The sequence below is a fragment of the Ictalurus furcatus genome, chromosome 1 (assembly GCF_023375685.1).
Source record: "Ictalurus furcatus strain D&B chromosome 1, Billie_1.0, whole genome shotgun sequence".
Classification (NCBI taxonomy): domain Eukaryota; kingdom Metazoa; phylum Chordata; class Actinopteri; order Siluriformes; family Ictaluridae; genus Ictalurus; species Ictalurus furcatus.
In genome coordinates this window covers 441,704-461,336 of record NC_071255.1, presented here as the reverse complement: position 1 = coordinate 461,336, position 19,633 = coordinate 441,704, and the positions used below count along the sequence as shown (strand labels likewise).

General features: G+C 39.3%; 1 protein-coding gene and 1 long non-coding RNA gene across 5 annotated transcripts; both read left to right on the top strand.

Annotated features, from left to right (window-relative positions):
* The first annotated feature begins 6,610 nt into the window (after positions 1-6,610).
* LOC128618855 (uncharacterized) lies at positions 6,611-12,328 on the top strand. Of its 4 annotated transcripts, XR_008387844.1 has the most exons (4): positions 7,300-7,976; positions 8,975-11,567; positions 11,681-11,726; positions 12,283-12,328. It is a non-coding gene; the product is annotated as an uncharacterized LOC128618855 (long non-coding RNA). The 4 variants fall into 4 exon arrangements; XR_008387843.1 differs by lacking the exon at positions 12,283-12,328 and having other exon boundaries at positions 7,554-7,976; positions 11,681-12,035; XR_008387842.1 differs by lacking the exons at positions 11,681-11,726; positions 12,283-12,328 and having other exon boundaries at positions 6,611-7,976; positions 8,975-9,517.
* Positions 12,329-15,995: 3,667 nt separating this feature from the next.
* rps9 (ribosomal protein S9) lies at positions 15,996-19,412 on the top strand. Its single transcript, XM_053642344.1, has 5 exons — positions 15,996-16,021; positions 17,376-17,486; positions 17,799-17,921; positions 18,054-18,240; positions 19,155-19,412. The coding sequence occupies exons 2-5, from the start codon at positions 17,390-17,392 to the stop codon at positions 19,330-19,332; spliced, it is 585 nt and encodes a 194-aa protein (XP_053498319.1). The 5' UTR covers positions 15,996-16,021; positions 17,376-17,389; the 3' UTR covers positions 19,333-19,412.
* Positions 19,413-19,633: the final 221 nt, after the last annotated feature.

Below are 19,633 nucleotides of genomic sequence, written 5' to 3'. Positions count from 1 at the left end.
AATCTCCGCATGGTGATCACAATCCATATCTTACATTAAGAGTCCATCCATTACAGTAGTCACCATTTAGAAATGTACAGAATTCAGTTTTTTCACTACTCCTCGTTCTAATTTTTTCCAATTCTTACCAATATTGGCTCGGATGATCAGTGAACAGAGCCACACAAAAGTAACAGAACATAATTTTGATACTCATATTTCTTCAAAAGTTATGATGTCGCAAATTTAATAATGTTGACCCAAAATTGGATCAGAGGATATATCTCAGCCACACTTTGATCAATCGTAACGAATCTTGGTACAATTCATCAGCACCATGATCCGAGGGTATATGCCAAATTTGAGAACAGCACCACCTACAGGTCATGAGATTTGAAAAATGAGCTTTTTTGCTTATAACCTTTGAATATTTTGACAAATTATGACCTTGGTGTCTGCGGATTCATTGGGTCATGGCGAATCCGTGTGTACCCGTTTTTGCCAGGATTGGACAAACCGCCTGTCCTACATTTTGAAATTTGTCATATATTGTAATATCTTTTAAAATATTTGACATATCACCACAAAATTTTGTAGGGATCATTTATAGTATGTCCTCTAGATATCTGAAAATTTTTTAACACAGTGCCAAGTAGTGTTCTATAGATATAAGTTTTTGTGAAAACATAACTTTTGACAACATTGTCCAAAATTCGCTTTTTTTTTTGGCATCCATCATTACATGTGTGGTGCACTGTGATGAACAACAAGCATTAATGTTAAAGGTCCTGGGTTGGATTCCTGTGTGGTGCAGGTTCTTGAAATGTTTGTGTAATGTTTTGTCTTTCGTTTCCTTTCTTTTGTGGCTCAGCATTGCAGTAACCTTTCTAATTATTAAAATAATAATTATTATTAATCAGTTAGTTAATGAGAGTGTATATGTATAATGTAATGTATAATATAATGGATTTTAACCAGCTGAGCAATCTTTTTTATGCACAGTCTGCATGTTATGACACAGTGTGGACCAGACAACAGATTTGATTATCATATCAGCTGTTTATATGTTATGATGATATGACACAGGTTGAGGTCAGGCACTGATCAACATCAATCACACACACCCATTCACACACTACAGACAATTTAGAGATGAAAATCAGCGTACAATAGATGTCTTTGGACTGGTGGAGGAAACCCCAGAAGCGCAGGGAGAATATGCAAACTCCACCCACACACGGAAGCGTGAGAGAAGTGTAGGAACCTCTAAGAAACTCTCATTGATTTCTGTGGTTTTCACAGACACAAGGAGATAAAACCTACACACCTTCACACAAACCCTGTAAAAAGCTAAAGAAACAGCTTTATAGCATTTATTACTCAATTAAAAATAAAATAAAATACTGAGAGTCAGCACTGCAGGAGTTAAACATCACCTACAGAACCCATATAGACGGTTCTAGATTTGAGGGTCGTCTGTAAGGATCTCCACATGCAGCGGACCGTCTCTTGTGATGTTCTCTCTTGTGTATGAGGAAAGGTGAGTTAGGATGAGTCAGAACTGATAATGAGCTCATCACATGTCAGCGTTTACACATTTTTATTATAATTCTGCACTTTACGCTGCACCTGATAACCAACACCTGAAATTCTACACAACCTCCTTAATATTTACTGGACAACTAATGAGCCCTGTTATTGTTTATCACGTTGCTTAGCAACCTGGCATCACCTGACTGGTCTGTTATTATTTTAATATCATCTAATATATAATATACACTGTGTTGTATTTTTGTCTGAGTTGAAGTGTATAACACTTCCATTTGCCAAAATAAATAAATAAATAAATAAATAAACTGTCCTTCAGCTCAGCACGTGGATTAAAGCGTTTATACACCGCACTTCCGAGTGTATCCCAGACAACACTGTAAATATTATTACACTGCAGGAATGTGGTGCGGTGTGTGCACAGCGTCACAGAATGTCAGGACAAAAGAGGGGAATACGTGTGTGTGTGTGTGTCGTTCACGAAGGAGTTGACTCATTGAGTCAGCTCTTTCAGGTCGATGTTCATTTGTGAATGGTTTATTTTCCTTAATGCAAGAATTCATCTTCATTACATGCTTAAATTCCTTCATGGAACGGTCATTGGTGTGAACTGTGAGTTGTGGGTTTTGATTCAGTCGTGTGTATGAGGAAAGTTAAATATGAAAGGTGATTAATTAGTAGTCTGAACATAAATAAATCTTATTAATGAAGTCCAGACACAGCAGGCGCAGTAACATCAATGCACTGATACTTAATGGTTTTTGTTTTGTCTCAGAGGAGGATGATCCAACAGGTCTGAGCTGACAGGACGTCTATAGTAACTCACATAATCACTCTTTACAACCATGGTAAGCAGAAAAGCATCTCAGAATGCACAACACATCAGACCTTGAGGTGGATGAGCTACGACAGCAGAAAACCACATCAGGTTCCTCTCCTGTCAGCTGAGAACAGGAATCTGAGGCTATCATGGGGACAGACTCACCCAAACTGGACAGCTGGACCCAGGTGATTCTAAGCATCCATGGTGAATATTTCACAGGTTTCTCAGATGATAATACACAATTAGACTCAGTACCTATCATCAGAATTCTTCTTTCTATTTATCCAAAATGGATGTCTTCTACACAGTGTGCACAGTAGAGATCAGTGGAGCCAGAGCATGCCTGCAGCTGGTGCTACGAGGACTCGGACAAATCTGGCCTCTGTTTCTACGTGTGTGATGAAATCCACACCTATACAATCACTGGCTTTGACTTCATTTTGCTGCAACACCCTAACGTGTTCAAGGCTATTATTCATTACACGAGTTCCTTCTTTAGTAATTACGGTGTGGTTACAGGAAGTGTTTTGCACTGTTGCTATAAACACATCAACCTTTTACAACTTCCATTTTTTTAGCCTTTTTGAAGTTGAACATTGAGCCGTGTGGGAGAACCACAGCCTCTACAGAACAAAGAACGTATGCATTACATGCAATACAGCACTCGCTGAGACTCAGTAGATTCAACACAGTCAGCAGATCTGATGGTATCACCGTGTTTCTTGTGGTTTGATCATGTGGATGAAAAGCCAGAAAAAGTGTTAGTGTTGTTAACAGAATCGGTTCATCAGTAATTCATATAAACAGCTGCTTGAAAAAAAAAGTGGGTGGTGATTTACCAGAATTCACATCACTCAGTTCTGTTTAGATGAGTATCTCGCTCTGATTACATCATTTATCACCAGAGCCAGGCTGCACACCACACACACCTTCACACACCTTCACACCATTTACATCCAGCATGCACTGGTTTAATCTTGCTCTGCTCTGCGGTGAGTATCTGCAACTTTACACTAACTTTATAAAACACCTGGAGAACCAGAAGTTTGTTTGTTTGTTTGTTTGTTTGTTTGTTTTGCACAGCTGCATCATGCTGGATCTCTTACGCCTTAAAGACATGAGATGTAAAAGGATGGAAGTAATAGCTTCCTGGTGTTTTTCTGTGCTTTCCGTTACTCTGATTTTTCTCGTTGCCTTTATATTTATATATTTATTTATATATAAGATTTATAAATGTTGCATGATGAAGATATGATGTGTGAAGAAGCAGGTTATTTTGATGTGGTCATGTGGATTAGTCAGAATTGAGAGCAGATTATCAACTTTGATGTACACACACACACACACACACACAATAACAGCACTCGGGAGGCTAACTCCACAGCTTTACATGAAGTAACTCCTGTGAAAAATGATCGTGTTCTTGTTGTAACGGGACAAAAATAATGATATTAAAATAAAAACTGCACGTAGTAACAGATACACGTTGCTAATAAATAAATGAATAAACCTATGAACAGAGTATCTCTAGCTCTGTGTTAAATTGTGATTTAGCGAAATGCTAAATGTTATCTCGATTTTCACTATTAGCATGGGCGTAACCACGCATTCTTGGGGGAGGGGGTGTCGTGTTCTCCCAATGTAGGGGAAATACCAATCTGTCCCCCCAGTATACAGTACAAAATATTTTCTATATGTCCCCCTTTAATGAACCCTGCAAACGGATCTGTCTTTTCTTCATCTATTCTATTTATTTATGTCTATTCCTTTTTAATATATTTCCGTTTGTTATGGAAAATAGGTGTGACCCCCCCCCCCGATTGTACACTTGGTTTCGCCCAAACTCAACACAAATTGGTTGATATAGTTGAGCAGCTCAGTCTGTAAGAAATGGAGACAGCAGACGAGTGTAGAAAAGTGCAGCAGAACATATGAGCTTTTTTACAGACAGTAAGAAACTAGATTCCTAAACAGTAGGTAACTTTAGCTTAGTATAGAAGCATCATACCATGGCTTGGTTTGTTCTTAAGAATGTCAATTAACTGTTGATATTTGCACATATTTGCTCATTTATATTACAGCAAAACAGCTAAATCCTCTAAAAGTCTATATCTAAGCACTAACAGTTCTGTTACCTAACCCTAACACACGCTATACACGGTACATACGCTCACTGACCACTTTATTAGGAACACTACACTAACACTGAGTAGGGCTTCCCTTCACACTCCATCAGCAGCTCTGTCTTTAATTCATTTCTGCTTTTTATTTACTATTTCTGTCTACAGAAGAATTTAATCCTGAATAATGATGCGTGGAAGAGAACAGATAAAGACATTGGCGTTAAAAGTGGTGGTGCTTGGTGTTTCTGTGGGACTTCTGACTGTGAGCTGGTCTTCTCGTCCTCTCTGTAGGTGTGTGTTTGTGGTCACCGATGAAGATGGCTGTATCTGAGGTGAGATGTTGTCATAGAAACAACACCCCGGTCTACAAGCTCCATGGTGACGGGAATCCTGACTGCACCATCACCTGGCTCACCCGAGACGTGAGTGACGTGTTTACTAGAAAACGTGTGAAGTCTCTGCTCGGTTTCTCTAACAAACACTCACGTGTTTTTATTTTATAGCTATGTTTAAATGTTACATGTTGAGAGTTAATAATTATTCGAGGAGACCGTAGGTTTTATTGTCTCAGTATTAAAGTGTACGATATGAACAGCACCTAGCAAACACACTAAATTAGTTCAGTAATCTAATCTAAAGGCTGAATGGGTAATCGTTTTAATCCACAGTTATTAACCTAAATGTATCAAACAATTTCGTTCTGTGTGTGTGTGTGTGTGTGTGTAGAACAAGATGATTGTAGATGATTCTGGTAATGTGGACCCGGACACCGTAGTTTCATACGAACACGGTGAGCTGACCGTGAAGAGCCGAGACTGTGATGTGTTGGTCAGAGAGGACTGTCTGACTCTGGGGGTGTGTCATCAATTCATTTTATTCTATTTAATTATTTCACGTTAAATTAATATTCATTTTATTTGCTTTTATTCTGCACTTATCTGTTTTTACACAGGAGCACAAAATAAACTGCACAGGTACGTTAATATCATTTATATCAGTTTATAAAGAGCTGTGTGTTTGTGTGCGCGTGTGTGTGCGCATGTGTGCGTGTGCATGCGTGTGTGTGTGTGAGAGAGAGAGAGAACGTATTTCTCATGTGTGGTGTGTGTTTTTATTCCTGCAGCCCTGTGTGAACCAGAAAAGCCTAATGTAACTGAAAACCTGACTACAGGTGAGAGACACAGTACACACACACACACATACACACACACACAAGCAATCTGATACACTTTCATTCAGTTTAATTTCATTATCATGACTGTGTAAAGTCTCTCTTTCTGTGTGTTCATATCTCTCTCTCTCTCTCTCTCTCTCTCACTCTCAGAAGACAGGATCTCTCCTCTGATCATCAGCTTCATCATTCTCGGCCTCGTCCTCCTCCTCCTCCTCCTCATCCCCATTACTGTTGGTGTGGTGGTGTATAAGAGACTCCAAGGGTATGTCTCACACACACACACACACACCTTTCCACTAGATAATGTGGTGCACTAGATGTGGTGTAGAAGTCATTGTTCTGTACGCTGTGTAGTGCAGTGTGTCTGAGGTGTTCCTCTATATATTTAATTTATCAGTGAATACGTTTCTGCTTCTCTGTTTATTACAGGAGCCATGACTTTGAAAATGCGAACACCATTAAGGACACCAACGACCACCACAACATCATGGAACTCCAGCCTCTTCAGTGAGGTTGTATAAAACGTGCCAGCGTTTGGCCGTCCGTAGATGAAGTTATAAATGTAGAGGCAGGTGCGGAGACTTCCGCTGGAATTACAATGAGATCTTCAAGGTGATTTTCTTCATTTTCAGTTTAAAATGTAAGAACGTCACACCTGAATGAGAATTAGTACAAAGAGAAACCGACTTATGTAGTTTATAGATTTATAGATATATAGATTTATAGATATATAGATTTATAGATATATAGATATATAGATAGATGCTCTATATTACACAGTAAACAGAGAAACAGGACGATCAGATGAAAGCTGCACCGCTGATGAAGGACTTTTGTCTCAAATGTTTTTGTTTCTCTGAAAAATATATATAACGTCATATATATATATATATATATATAACATTTAAAGGTGAAGCTTTATTGTTATTATGAAGATTATTATTATTATTATTACTATTATTATTATTATTATTATCATACTTGCGTGAAGCAATATAACTGTACATGGATTTTATGGTTGCAAACTTTTTGAAGTAACCCATGCTGTTAAATGATGGTGTTTAAGTAACAGGACTGGTCATCAAAAACATAGTTGGGTGCAAAAGTTTGTACACCCCAAGACAACATGAAGAATACAAAGAAGCTTTTTTTTGTAGTGTGTTTGGTTTCACAGCTCTTTCATCATTATCACAGGCAACAGTTATGATCAAATAATGTTTTTATTCATATTTTTAAAAACTTATTTTTATTAGTTCAGATGTTTTAACTCGCTTTATGAACATATATACAGTAGGTCGAATATTCTCTATTAATATTCTTGTATGTCTAATTTTTACCTTTTATATAACTGCCTTTATATAACCTCTTCATCTCTAAAGAGCTTTTTTAACCTGAGATACATGTTCCTGTTACAGATGTACATGTCATTACCTGTAATGAAGTTCTCATGCTGTCAGTGAATGACAGTTTCCTGTTACACATTTACACTTTCTGTGACTGTGCAATGATTGTTTGTTAAACTGTAATAATAAAATCTCTACACAGTGTTGACTGGTGCTGAGGTTCTGGCCTTTGTGTTATTTGGAACTGAATAGAGAAGACTAGTGTTTGTTTTTTGCATATTTAAAAATACTCACACCTGGGTACACTGATTTTAATGCAGTGCAACAGCATTAATGCAATATGTTCCATTACATATGTATACTATATCTGCTGTGGTTCTGATTGAAATACGAATTCTCTATGAATTAACAGGTAAAATGGTGCAGCGCTACAAAATCTAGCTATAGCCAAGTTAAATACATGTGTACAGTGTGTAAATATTCATTTATAAACTGATCTTTTTTACTTCTGAAGGCAGGAAATCTGTAAGAGAAAACGGTTAATTAACCAATTAAATCACCTATATGTGCGAGATGTTATAAACCAGAGGTACAAATGAAACTTTTTGGACCAATGACCTCACTGATTACAGTAAAGTAATGCTAACATTAAATATAAAATTGTATTTGTATTGAATTACACGGCTACCATCGGGCCTAGGCAAAACAAATAAAGCAATACCTGTTATTAGTATAACAGGTCAGAACCGAGTGAAAATGTTTCTCGGACCGGAGTTTACCTGCTATAAAACATTTCACCATCACAATATAAACCTTCTGCTGTCTGTTTAAATATTAAGTCGTTTGAAAGAACGTCATAAAATCAAACAAGATGTACGCATGCGTGGTAATAGTGGCGCGTGCACAGGGCGCGTGCACGTGGACCTTATAAGACCCTCAGTCACTTCCGCTCGCTCTCTCTTTCATTCCGGCTCTGTGGAGGACAGGTCAGTTTTTCTTCTCTGCTGTAGTGCTACATGTTCATGCTCTTTTACAGCATGCTCCGTGTTTTTGTTCGATAGTTTAGGTAGTAAATATGTTTAGTAACGGAAGTCCGCTGTGTACAGAGCTGTATATGAATGTAGAAGATGGCGGAGCGGTGTGTGGTGAGAGTAGTGAGCTCGCGCGTGGAGCCGCCGCCATCTTGTTAGCTTCAGTGTAGCCGAGAGGGTTACTGAGGGGATTATTATAATAATAATAATAATAATAATAATAATAATAATAATAATAATAATAATAATAGTTTTCTTCATCCCTACATACAAAGCGAGGTTTTCCATAGTTATAACCTCGTTTTGTGTCGTGAAAAGTAATATTTTCTATGTAAAATATAGCCGCATGGCAGGCCATGCGGTAAAACTAGACGCTGAGTAGCTAATGTTTTAGCGCGTTGTTAGTTAGAATCCTGTGTGATAACGCATTTAAAATAAAACCTGTATTGAACTGAGCGATAAGTAAACGTTAACGCGACGGTTCAGATTTCGGCGGTGTGAAAGATACATGCACCACCAGCGGAGTGACTGGGGGACCACGTGGCTGATGACTTGCGCCAAAAATATTCACTACCTTTTCATATGAAATGGTCAGTTGCGATTATCGTCGTTTTTCTCTCGCTATTAAAGACTGAGTTTTTGTGTACGTGTATATATAAAAGTAGTATTCTGTACTGATGCTGTAAGCTCACGTGCTAGCTGGTTAGAATTAGTTCACTAATGGTCCGACTGGCCTGGATGGGCGGCCTGAGGTTCGGCTGCAGCGGTCATGTGGAGTCTACACTAGATTGTTCTTGATGCTAGATTACACAACACTAGATTACTCTTAGCTCTGTACAACACATTTTAGCTTTTACATGTGTTTATGGGATGAAGAAAATCTAGTGTGAAAAGAAAAGCTAGATATTGTGTTTGTACTTAATGGTTTTGGCTTTTTTTTTTTGCTTCTTTAGGCTGGCGTGCAGAAGCTATTGAGGATGGCAGAGTTGTGAAGGTGAACGCGCACACAGTTGAAAGGTGTGTTAACTCTTTGGGGACGTGAGCATCGCCTGCGAGTTTCAGCATGGTCAGGTTCACTAGTGTCCTCTTTCTCTCTTTACAGCATGAAGGGATTTGATCTTACACACACGACTAAAATACAGAATCTGTAGAGTCTCAGCTTTCAGATGATCTCACATGTGGAGAACATAAACATTTTATATAATCTCTAAATTGTAGAGAAGTTGTAGTTTGTTCCTGTGGTGAAAAGTGAAACGTGGTCTCCTCCTCCTGTTCACATATTAATGACATGTTAATGTTTTTCAGGAGCAGGATAGGTACATGCTGATGGAACACTCAGGTAGACTTTTGTGCAGGAACCTTGTGTGTTACAGTAATTCTAGTAAACTGTGTACTGACTTGATTGTGCACTAAATCCCTACAATACTACATGTTCCTTTTATTCTGATGTTAAAGTGCTGAAATAAGTGTGTTCTACAATAAAGTGATGAAATGTGTGAAGTTGTATCGTCGTTCTTGCTGACTTTTCTCCTTATTTACACATACTGTTGACCATATGAACTGTTGGAATTTAAGTGGATTTTTAAAAAAAATATTTTAAAAATTTGCATTATCCACACCTGTAAGCTGAGCTTTAGAGTAAACTCTGGTGACTTTAAGTAACACATTGGGAGTTGAGAGTGGAGTACTGGAGCCAAGGAGAGCTTTTTAAGTTCTCAAACACACACTGGCAGACAGGAGACCAAACTGCTCGAGTGCACCCGGGCTTTGAGGATGATTGGCTGATGCCCAGTTACATTAATATTCAGTTGGTGCAGGATCTCCACAAATGTTTGAGGTGAGCAATTTGAGCTTCAGAATATCAAAAATGGACAGAACTTGAGAGAAGGCCCCAATGATGGGATTTGCTGCACTACAATCCATTACCTGGTACGTTAGTCAATGGGTACTGGTTCCTCCATTTAGAGCTAGGGGACGGCTACAAGGTTGATGGTGAAGTAATCAGGTGCAGATTTTATAGGGTTCAATTTCCTGCTATTAGGATCTGATATAACTAGCTAACAATCTTTCATTAGAAAATTGTATGTTTTTGTCAAGTCTAGTGACCTGTCTGATCATGGGCCACATTTTAAAACAAAAAAAAAAACCTCCCAACCTTGTAGAATGACTTGAAGGGTTGGGCACATGAGATCCCATGGCTATCTGATAGATCTGCAAGAATTGCAAGGAAAAGTGGAATGAAATTGCCAAAAGAAGACGTGCCAAGTTTGTGAACTCTTGTCTGAAAACACTGAGTGCTGAATTCCCTAAAACCTTTCTCTTTGTTTTTCACTGGAAGTTTGTTGGGTGCTTTATGACATTAAAGATGGATAAATTACAAAAAAAACCCCTCATTTTTCAGGGGTGTGTAGACTTTTTATATATGAAATGACACTTTTTCCAGTCAGATCTTTTACAGACAGCACACGGCAGTGGGACAGAGCTAAGGAAGTAGACTTGATGTTCACTCTGAGATTTACTCTTTGGTCAGTTGGACTTCCAGTGACTTTCCCAAACAAAAAGTTTTGGTTGAAGTTTCCCAATGACAGATTTTCTATTACAGTTGGACACGGGCAGAGAAAGGTCTGGTGGAAAGAAGAACATATTCACCTTTTAATAGTTCTCCTGTAGGTTAGGGTTATTCTGATACGTCACCGGTTGTTCAGGCAAAGAGATACTGCTCTATGACAATTCAATTAAATAAACTTAAAGTGACATTTTTAACCTTACAGGCATCACCGCAGTACTGACACTGACATTTACAATCAACTAAATTCAACACGAGTTTTCTCTCGTTGTTTTATAAGATACTGGATTGTCAGAATGTACTCTTCTGGAATACGTTCATATGCACATATAACGGCCATTTAATCTCACATACACACACATACACGTACACATATACACACAACCTGGTTTCACAGTTTACTCTCCAAACAATTCTGTGGATCCATTCTTCCAGTACGTTCTCTGATCATATAAACACTTCACTGTTTTTTGTTCTCATTACTGACTGTTTTTTTTTTTTTTTTAAAAAACAACAACTATTTATTGTCCACGCTCTTAATTAGACCCTCACTCAGGTCAGAATTTTTGTCCTTTTTGTTACTGACTGTCGCACTCCAGCCCTCATGCTCCATGTTCCAGGTTATTCATCACTACAGATTACTTCAGCTGCTTTCACTGGTTCTAAGTTGCTCAGGATAAAAGGATCTGCTAAACACCTGCACATAAATGGTGATGTAAATCATATGATAATGAACTTCCTAAACTCTGTATCCTGCTTTTGTCCTCCAGACCAGACTGGATTTGTTTGTAGCAGTCATGTGACCTGGCCACGCCTTCAAGAACTTCAAAAAGAGTTTCCATGTGTCAGTGTTAAACGTCCCATCAGAAGGATTTCTTACAGATTTCTTACATAATTCATCGTGTTCCAGGTTTCACTTTATTTTGGAAGATGGAGCAGCGAAGTCTCCTGGAGAATGAACTTCTTCTTCTTCTTCTGCAGTAAGTGAGATGTTATTGCTTTTATTGGTACATGTAGGTGATGTATGTAATATTTGCTTGTACTGGGTGTATAATGGTGGAATTGTTTGTTTTTCTCTTATATGATTACTTAGTTGTGAAAGTTGGATGGAGTTCGGCAGGGCTGTAACCTGAGCTCAGGTATGAATAGTAATCAGGTAAAAGCTCACACCTCATTCATATTCAGTGAGGACGAGCGATTGGTCCCGCCTTTACCTCTTCATGTAGTGAAGAAGTGAGGACATCACCACACTTTTATCCATTTATTTCTACATCTGACTGGTCACTACAATATTTTCAGATGTTTCCATGCCCAGCACCTCAGTGAATCAGTTTATGTAACAGAATCAGTTTGTCCCTGATGGATAAGGTGTGTTTTTACAGGATTTCTGCACACAGTCATGACAACAGTTTACAATCTCTGTGTTTTTATACCAAATTAATAACCTGCATATGAATCTGACCTACGTCCTGTTTGTACATTACTGTAGCTGGGTTTGTACTGAAAATCAGACTGTAGAATATTTTGTGATCTTTGTGTGTAAAGTTCATGAAATTTAGACAGATATTACACCACGACAGAACCAGCACCATCAGGCAGCTTTCACTCCGACCTCAGAGGGTTAAAGAGAGGCTAGGTCACATCAGTGTTACACAGACTGAAATATAATGTTTATTATACTGTCTGTTTCCGCAGAATGTGAAATAGTACTCAATCGCTTCCTCCATACAATCGACTGAGTTTCCCTTAAGCTTGGAAGGGCTCCACTTGACACGACGGTCATGGGATTACAGACATGTTTTTCATCTGCCTATCTTCCCGGACTTCCTACACTCATCTAATTGCTCTGCTCCTCCACGATTACGGATTCGTCAGAGAAGAGTGAACTGTTTAAATCTCCGACAACTGGAATTCGTTTCACCAGATCGGACTTCGCTACCCCAGTCTCCTATGAAGATGGCCCTGGTTAACGCTCGGTCCGTGTGCAACAAAACTTTCATTTTAAATGACTTTTCTACCAGACACAACCTGGATATTTCATTCCTGACGGAGACCTGGGTCAGTCCTGGTGAGTCAACCGTCTTCGAGGAACTCTGTCCACCGAACTGTTGTTTTATTAGTACTCCAAGGTCTTGTGGTAAGGGCGGTGGGGTTGCTATGGTTTTTAAACAGTCACTGAACATTTGGAGAGTTTCTGTTGGGAGTTACTCATCGTTTGAGGTGCAGTGTGTTGTGTTAGAGTCGACCTCTTCCACGCTATTCTGTGCTTTGATCTATAGGCCACCTAACCCGGACAATGCCTTTTTAAGTGATTTTTGTGATTTTTTAACTTCTATTGTTCCGTTTTTTGATCATTTGTTATTATTGGGTGATTTTAATGTGCATGTCTGCTGCCCTGGTCGACCCTTGGTTACTGAATTTTGTAATATCTTGGATTCCTTTGGTTTTATTCAACACATAAATCGGGCAACTCATGTCCTTGGTCATACACTAGACCTTATATTGTCATATGGAACCGCTGTTGATAATGTTAATATTGAAGATGCTTCCTTCTCTGATCACAAGCCCATTGTTTTTAAGTTCCCTGCTGCCAACTCTGCCGTTATGACTAGGCCTTCAGGATATTATTCTCATTGTATTAATTCACTCACTGCCTCTCAGTTTAGTGAAAGTTTTCTAGCTAATGCTGTTGAAACATCTATCTTGAGTGCTACAGACAGGCTTGTCGTAGAGCTGAGCGGAGATGGGAGCATGATCAGTTAACGGTGTCCTTCCAGATCTTTAAAGATTGTTTGTTTAAGTTTCAGAGTGCAGCAAAGTCAGCTAGGTCTAGGTATTTCTCTGACTTAATTGCTACACACTGTCATAGACCAAAGATCTTATTCACCACGATAAATTCAATTATTAATCCGAGTTGCCAATTCCATGGGGAACCCTCGGCTGAACTTTGTGAGAAGTTTTTAAAGTTTTTTGCTGATAAAGTAATTACCATTTGTTCTTCCTTCACTTTGCATTTATCAGACCTGTCCCCAAATTCACTGGCTTTACCGGTTTCAATTGATCAATTTGAACACGTTTCTCTAAAGGAACTGTGTGATCTGGTTAACCAGATGAAAATATCATCCACGCCACTTGATGTTGTTCCCGCTGTGCTTATGAAAGCAACCTTTTCTGAAATTGGCCCCAGTATCCAAGTGTTGATACATTCTTCTTTGGATGCAGGGGTGGTCCCAAATTGTTTTAAGCATGCTATTGTTCAACCTTTGCTTAAGAAACAGGGTTTGGATGAAGGTTGTCTTAAGAATTATCGGCCTGTCTCTAAGCTACCGTTTCTGTAAAAGCTGCTAGAGAAAGTGGTACAATCTCAATTGCTCCTGTTTTTAAACTCAGCTATGTTACTTGAACCTTTACAATCTGGTTTCACTGCTTTTCATAGCACGGAGTCTGCTTTGTTAAAAGTGTCCAATGACATTTTACTCACAGTGGATGCTGGAAAAAATACGGTGATGATGGTATTAGATCTTACAGCTGCCTTTGATACTGTAGACCATAACATACTTCTCTGGCGCTTAGAGCATCTGTTTGGTATCAAGGGTACTGCCCTACAATGGCTCAGCTCATATCTTGAGGACAGGTCTTTCTCGGTAGCGTTGGGTAATTTCTGCTCTTCTTCTAGTCCTATTATTAGTGGTGTTCCTCAAGGCTCCATTCTGGGCCCACTTCTTTTTAATTTATATATGCGGCCGTTGAGGAATATTATTAGGGCTCACAATGTCTCTTTTCATTTTTATGCTGATGATACCCAGTTGCACATTCCTTTGAAAGCTGGTGACTCCATTCTCCATTGTTGGACTGTCTGGATGACATTAAAAAAATGGTTGACAAATAATTTCCTCCGACTTAATGAAGACAAAACTGAAATAATTGTTTTTGGCCCCCTGAGATTGAGAGATGGCCTCATTAATGAGTTCCATAATCACTTTCCCTCAATTTCTTCCCAGGTTCGGAACCTTGGCGTCATTCTGGACTCAGAATTATGCTTAACCAAGCAGATAAATTTGGTTGTTAAGACTAGTTTTTATCAACTACGGATTATTTCGAAACTCAAAACATTTTTGTCTTTCCAGGATTTGGAGAAGGTTATTCATGCTTTTATTACTTCTCGCTTAGATTACTGTAATTCATTATACTTCCTCAGTCATCTCTGGCTCGTCTTCAGATGGTTCAGAATGCAGCTGCAAGGCTGTTGACCAGGGCAAAGAAGTTTGATCGTGTCACCTCAATTTTAGCATCGCTTCACTGGCTCCCAGTCTGTTTTAGGATTCAGTTTAAGATTCTGATGTTTGTTTTTAAAACTCTTAATAATCAATCTCCTTCCTATCTCGAGGATCTTCTTAAACCACATTCATCAAACAGATGTCTAAGATCTTCTGATAGGTTTCTTTTGCATGTCCCTCGTTCCCGGTTAAAAACAAAGGGGGATAGAGCTTTTGCTGTTGCTGCCCCCGTCTATGGAATCAACTGCCACTGGACATCCGCCTTGCACCTTCTATTACCACTTTTAAAAATAGGCTTAAAACTTATCTCTTCTGCCAGGCTTTTTGATCAAATTTTTAATTGTTTAAACAAATTTTTAATCAATTTTTTCTATTGTCCATTGTCTGTTTTTATTTGGTCTAATTCTGTTTCTATGTTATTTTCCTTACTCTGTGCAGCACTTTGGTCAGCTTTGCTGTGTGAAACGTGCTATATAAATAAATTGTACTTACTTAATTAAGAAGGCTTCACATCAAAGGGTCTTGTAATTTTTGTGCAGCATGAATCCTGTATTCCACTTCGCTACTACTGGGCAGAGCGTATTCCAGCCCTGAGGATTCTGTTATCTTGTGCATTTGCACTCTTCTTTAAGCCTGTGATAAACAAAGATATGTTGTTTGTTTTAATGACCAACATTAGAACTGTACCAACACACGTCTTTCATTTCCAGGCCATGAATGAGCAAGAGTCCACAGAAGAGCCCATGGAGCTGGAAGAGTCCATAGAAGAGCCCATGGACGTGCAGGTAGGCCATGGAGATGATATCACACTTAAATTAAATTTTCTTTTAGCCTCATTAAAAAACAATAGATTCAAGTGTACTGTTATTATTTTATATTTAGAGGTATTTTTACAGATTGACATGCAGTACATTCTTCTGATTTGAGCTCAGTTACAGTCACAGTGTAGAGCGTAGAACCCAACATAGTATTTTTGTTCTGTTTATTATTATTTCTGTTTTAGTATTTCGAATTAAGTCGTTTGAAAGAAAAATAAAATCATAAAATCAAATAAGATGTACGCATGCGTGGTACTGGTGGCGCGTGCACGTGGACCTTATAAGACCCTCAGTCACTTCCGCTCGCTCTCTCTTTCATTCCGGTTCTGTGGAGGACAGGTCAGGTCTCCCTCTCTGCTGTAGTGCTACATGGTCATGCTCTTTTACAGCATGCTCCGTGTTTCTGTTCGATAGTTTAGGTAGTAAATATGTTTAGTAACAGAATTCCGCTGTGTACAGAGCTGTATATGAATGTAGAAGATGGCAGAGCGGTGTGCGGTGAGAGAGAGAGTAGTGAGCTCGCGCGTGGAGCCGCCGCCATCTTGTTAGCTTCAGTGTAGCCGAGAGGGTTACTGAGGGGATTATTATAATAATAACAATAATAGTTTTCTTCATCCCTACATACAAAGCGAGGTTTTCCATAGTTATAACCTCGTTTTGTGTCGTGAAAAGTAATATTTTCTATATAAAATATAGCCGTTTGGCAGGCCATGCGGTAAAACTTGATGCTGAGTAGTTAATGTTTTAGCACGTTACGTTAGTTAGAATCCTGTGTGATAACCATCTTGCCATCTTCTTAGCTTCAGTGTAGCCGAGAGGGATTATAATAACATTAATAATAATAATAAACTTCTATTTAATAATAAACGTGTGTATGTGTGTGTGTATATATACACGCATATATATGTATGTGTACATATACACACACATATCGTATATACACACACACACATATATACATATATATATTATATATATATACACACACACACACACACGTGTGTGTGTGTGTGTATATATGTATATATATATAGAGAGAGAGAGAGAGATATACATATATATACACACACACACACACACACACATGTGTGTGTACGTGTGTGTATATATATGTGTGTATATATATATATATATATATATATATATATATATATATATATATATAAATAAATAAATAAAAATAGCCTGGGTTCAGTGTCATTAATGTTGTGAAGTGTAACAGGTCGCAGGATGTTAATTCTGTTCCTGGGACATTTGCATGCTGTTAGTTTTATTAGAAGTGAAGATAACTAACAAGTGGTTAATGCTGAAAACAAAAGGAGTATATTATACACCTGGGTGTTGAAATAGTAAAGATTATAATTCAGAATTACATTATAACCTTTATTTCGATCAAAAAGGCTAATTATTTGTAAGTTTTTTTTCTCACGGCTGATGATTTAAACTGATTTCTCAGACTTTGTGGTGTCACGAATTCCTCGTGAATGAGGTCTGAGAGAGATTGAGGATTTTATTATTGTACATCAAAGGGTTTTTTTCTTCTATTAGTTTTTATAGTTAAAGTTCTGTGCAGATGTTGGGAAAGTTTGCAGATTGATCCTTCAGTCTAATCCGTACTGAACCTCTACATTCACTTGTTTTTTTAAATGTCAAACACATTTCTTCTCTATTTAATATTTGTTGTATGTGACAGGTGGATAATCCGCCATGCCGGTTGCCCGTACTTGGGTGTGCAGTAAGACGTACGTCACTCCACGTCGTCCCTTTGAGAAGTCTCGTCTCGACCAGGAGCTCAAGCTCATCGGTGAGGATTCGTGATGGATCTTGATAAAAACTCAGTTATAGTTTTGAGGATGGACCTGGGGCTTGGTCTCACGACCTTCTGGTCATCAGAGCTGCTGAATCAGAAATAAAATCAGATTTGGATTTAATTAGTGATTTATTGGAGCAGGTTTGGTGCTTTGTGTTGATGTTCCACATTCATACATCACCTACACTTCATTATATTGCAGTTATTTACTCAGTGTTTATTTCCTCTCAGAACTCCAGTGTGGGAGGATTGAATTCCAATACAAGTGATTTAACCTGAAAGTGTGTGTGTCTGTGTGTGTTACAGGTGAGTATGGTTTGAGGAATAAGCGTGAGGTCTGGAGGGTGAAGTTCACTCTGGCTAAAATCCGTAAAGCTGCTCGAGAGCTTCTCACTCTGGATGAGAAGGACCCCAGGCGTCTCTTCGAGGGTGAGGATTCATGTAGTATTGGTTACCATGACAATTCATGCGTAATGAGGATTCTTCACTGGCTGTGTCCCAATCCTCACTAATGTATTACATGTCGGAATATTTCTCACACTGTTATAATTTTGTGTGTAGGTAACGCCCTGCTGAGGCGTCTCGTGCGCATTGGCGTGCTGGATGAAGGGAAGATGAAGCTGGATTACATCCTGGGTCTGAAGGTGGAAGACTTCCTGGAGCGCAGGCTGCAGACGCAGGTCTTCAAACTCGGCCTGGCCAAGAGCATCCACCACGCCCGCGTCCTCATCCGCCAGAGACACATCCGGTAAGGAAGCTAATCAGTCTCTGTGTACTTCAATGACGTTCCCATCCACATGTACCTGTCTCGGGCTGTGTCCCAAACCACATTCTAGATACTGTCGTGTGCTACATGTAGTACCTGACCTGTCAGAATCCCAATGCTGACCAGTGCACTACCCTGTGATTCAGGACGTAGCCTTGAACCCTAAACAGTGTGAAAGGGTAGTAAAGTGTTTGGTATCCTCTTTAATGAGGGTCTGTAACCATGGCAACCAGCCACTCCCTATGCCTTAGTCTCAAAAACAATCTAAAAATCAAGCTGAATTTAGCACACGGCTTTTCACACAATGCTGTATTGTTTGCATAATTGATGTTTATAAATCTGTGACTCGTGGATGGGAATGTTGAAGTCTTGAGCTGTAGCAGCATTTCTGGTGCGCTTGAGGCTCACTTCTTGTATTGAGGCTGTGCTTCCTGTCCCGTTAGCCCTCGCTGAGAACATGTGAAATTTTCCGCAAGGTCAATTCGGCTCTGAGCCGTATACCTTTGCATGTGTTAGTGTGTGTGTCGGCCCCGAGCTGGCCGTATGGACCGGAGCCGGTTACGCACCACAGGTAATGCGCACGGCCCAAACACACCCTGATGCTAATGTTCTCTCTCGCTCTCGGCCGATGATTTAAACCAACGGTGTCAGATTAACCGTGGTGTCACGAATTCCTCGTAAATGAGGCCTGAGAGGGAGAGAGACTAGAACATGTGCTGAAGATAACCCCAAGGTTGAGTCATTGTAAATGATTCTCTGTATCACTCAAATTCCCTGATCTGATTCTTTAGGAATGATTCACTGAATCACCAACCATTAATTATTCACCAAATTACTGACTCAAATTCCACTACAGTTGGGTGCAGTGTGTTAATGGTGTACTTCACTGTGTGTAGTGTACGTAAGCAGGTGGTGAACATCCCGTCGTTCGTGGTACGTCTGGACAGTCAGAAGCACATCGACTTCTCCCTGCGCTCACCGTATGGCGGAGGACGTCCCGGCCGTGTCAAGAGAAAGAATGCTAAGAAGGGTCAGGGCGGAGCTGGGGGTGGAGACGACGAGGAGGAGGATTAAATCAAATCAGCACTCGGGAGATGTTCCTTCTGTCTGATCTCTCTCTGTCTGATTTTTCAAATAAACAGAATTTTCTGTCACGTTCTGGTCCGAGTTTCACTGAAAGGAGTCGGTGTTACCCACAATGCAGTGTGGATAAGTTAAGGTGTGTACACGATGCGGAGCAGCAGTCTGAATCTGACGTGGAAATGACATGAAATAGAGATGTTTTATTTACAGAAACGGTGAGACTAGATAAACGTTTTCCTGGACCCAAAGTGCAAAGATACCTGAGTGACCTGGGTCATTCTCGGGGTCTGGT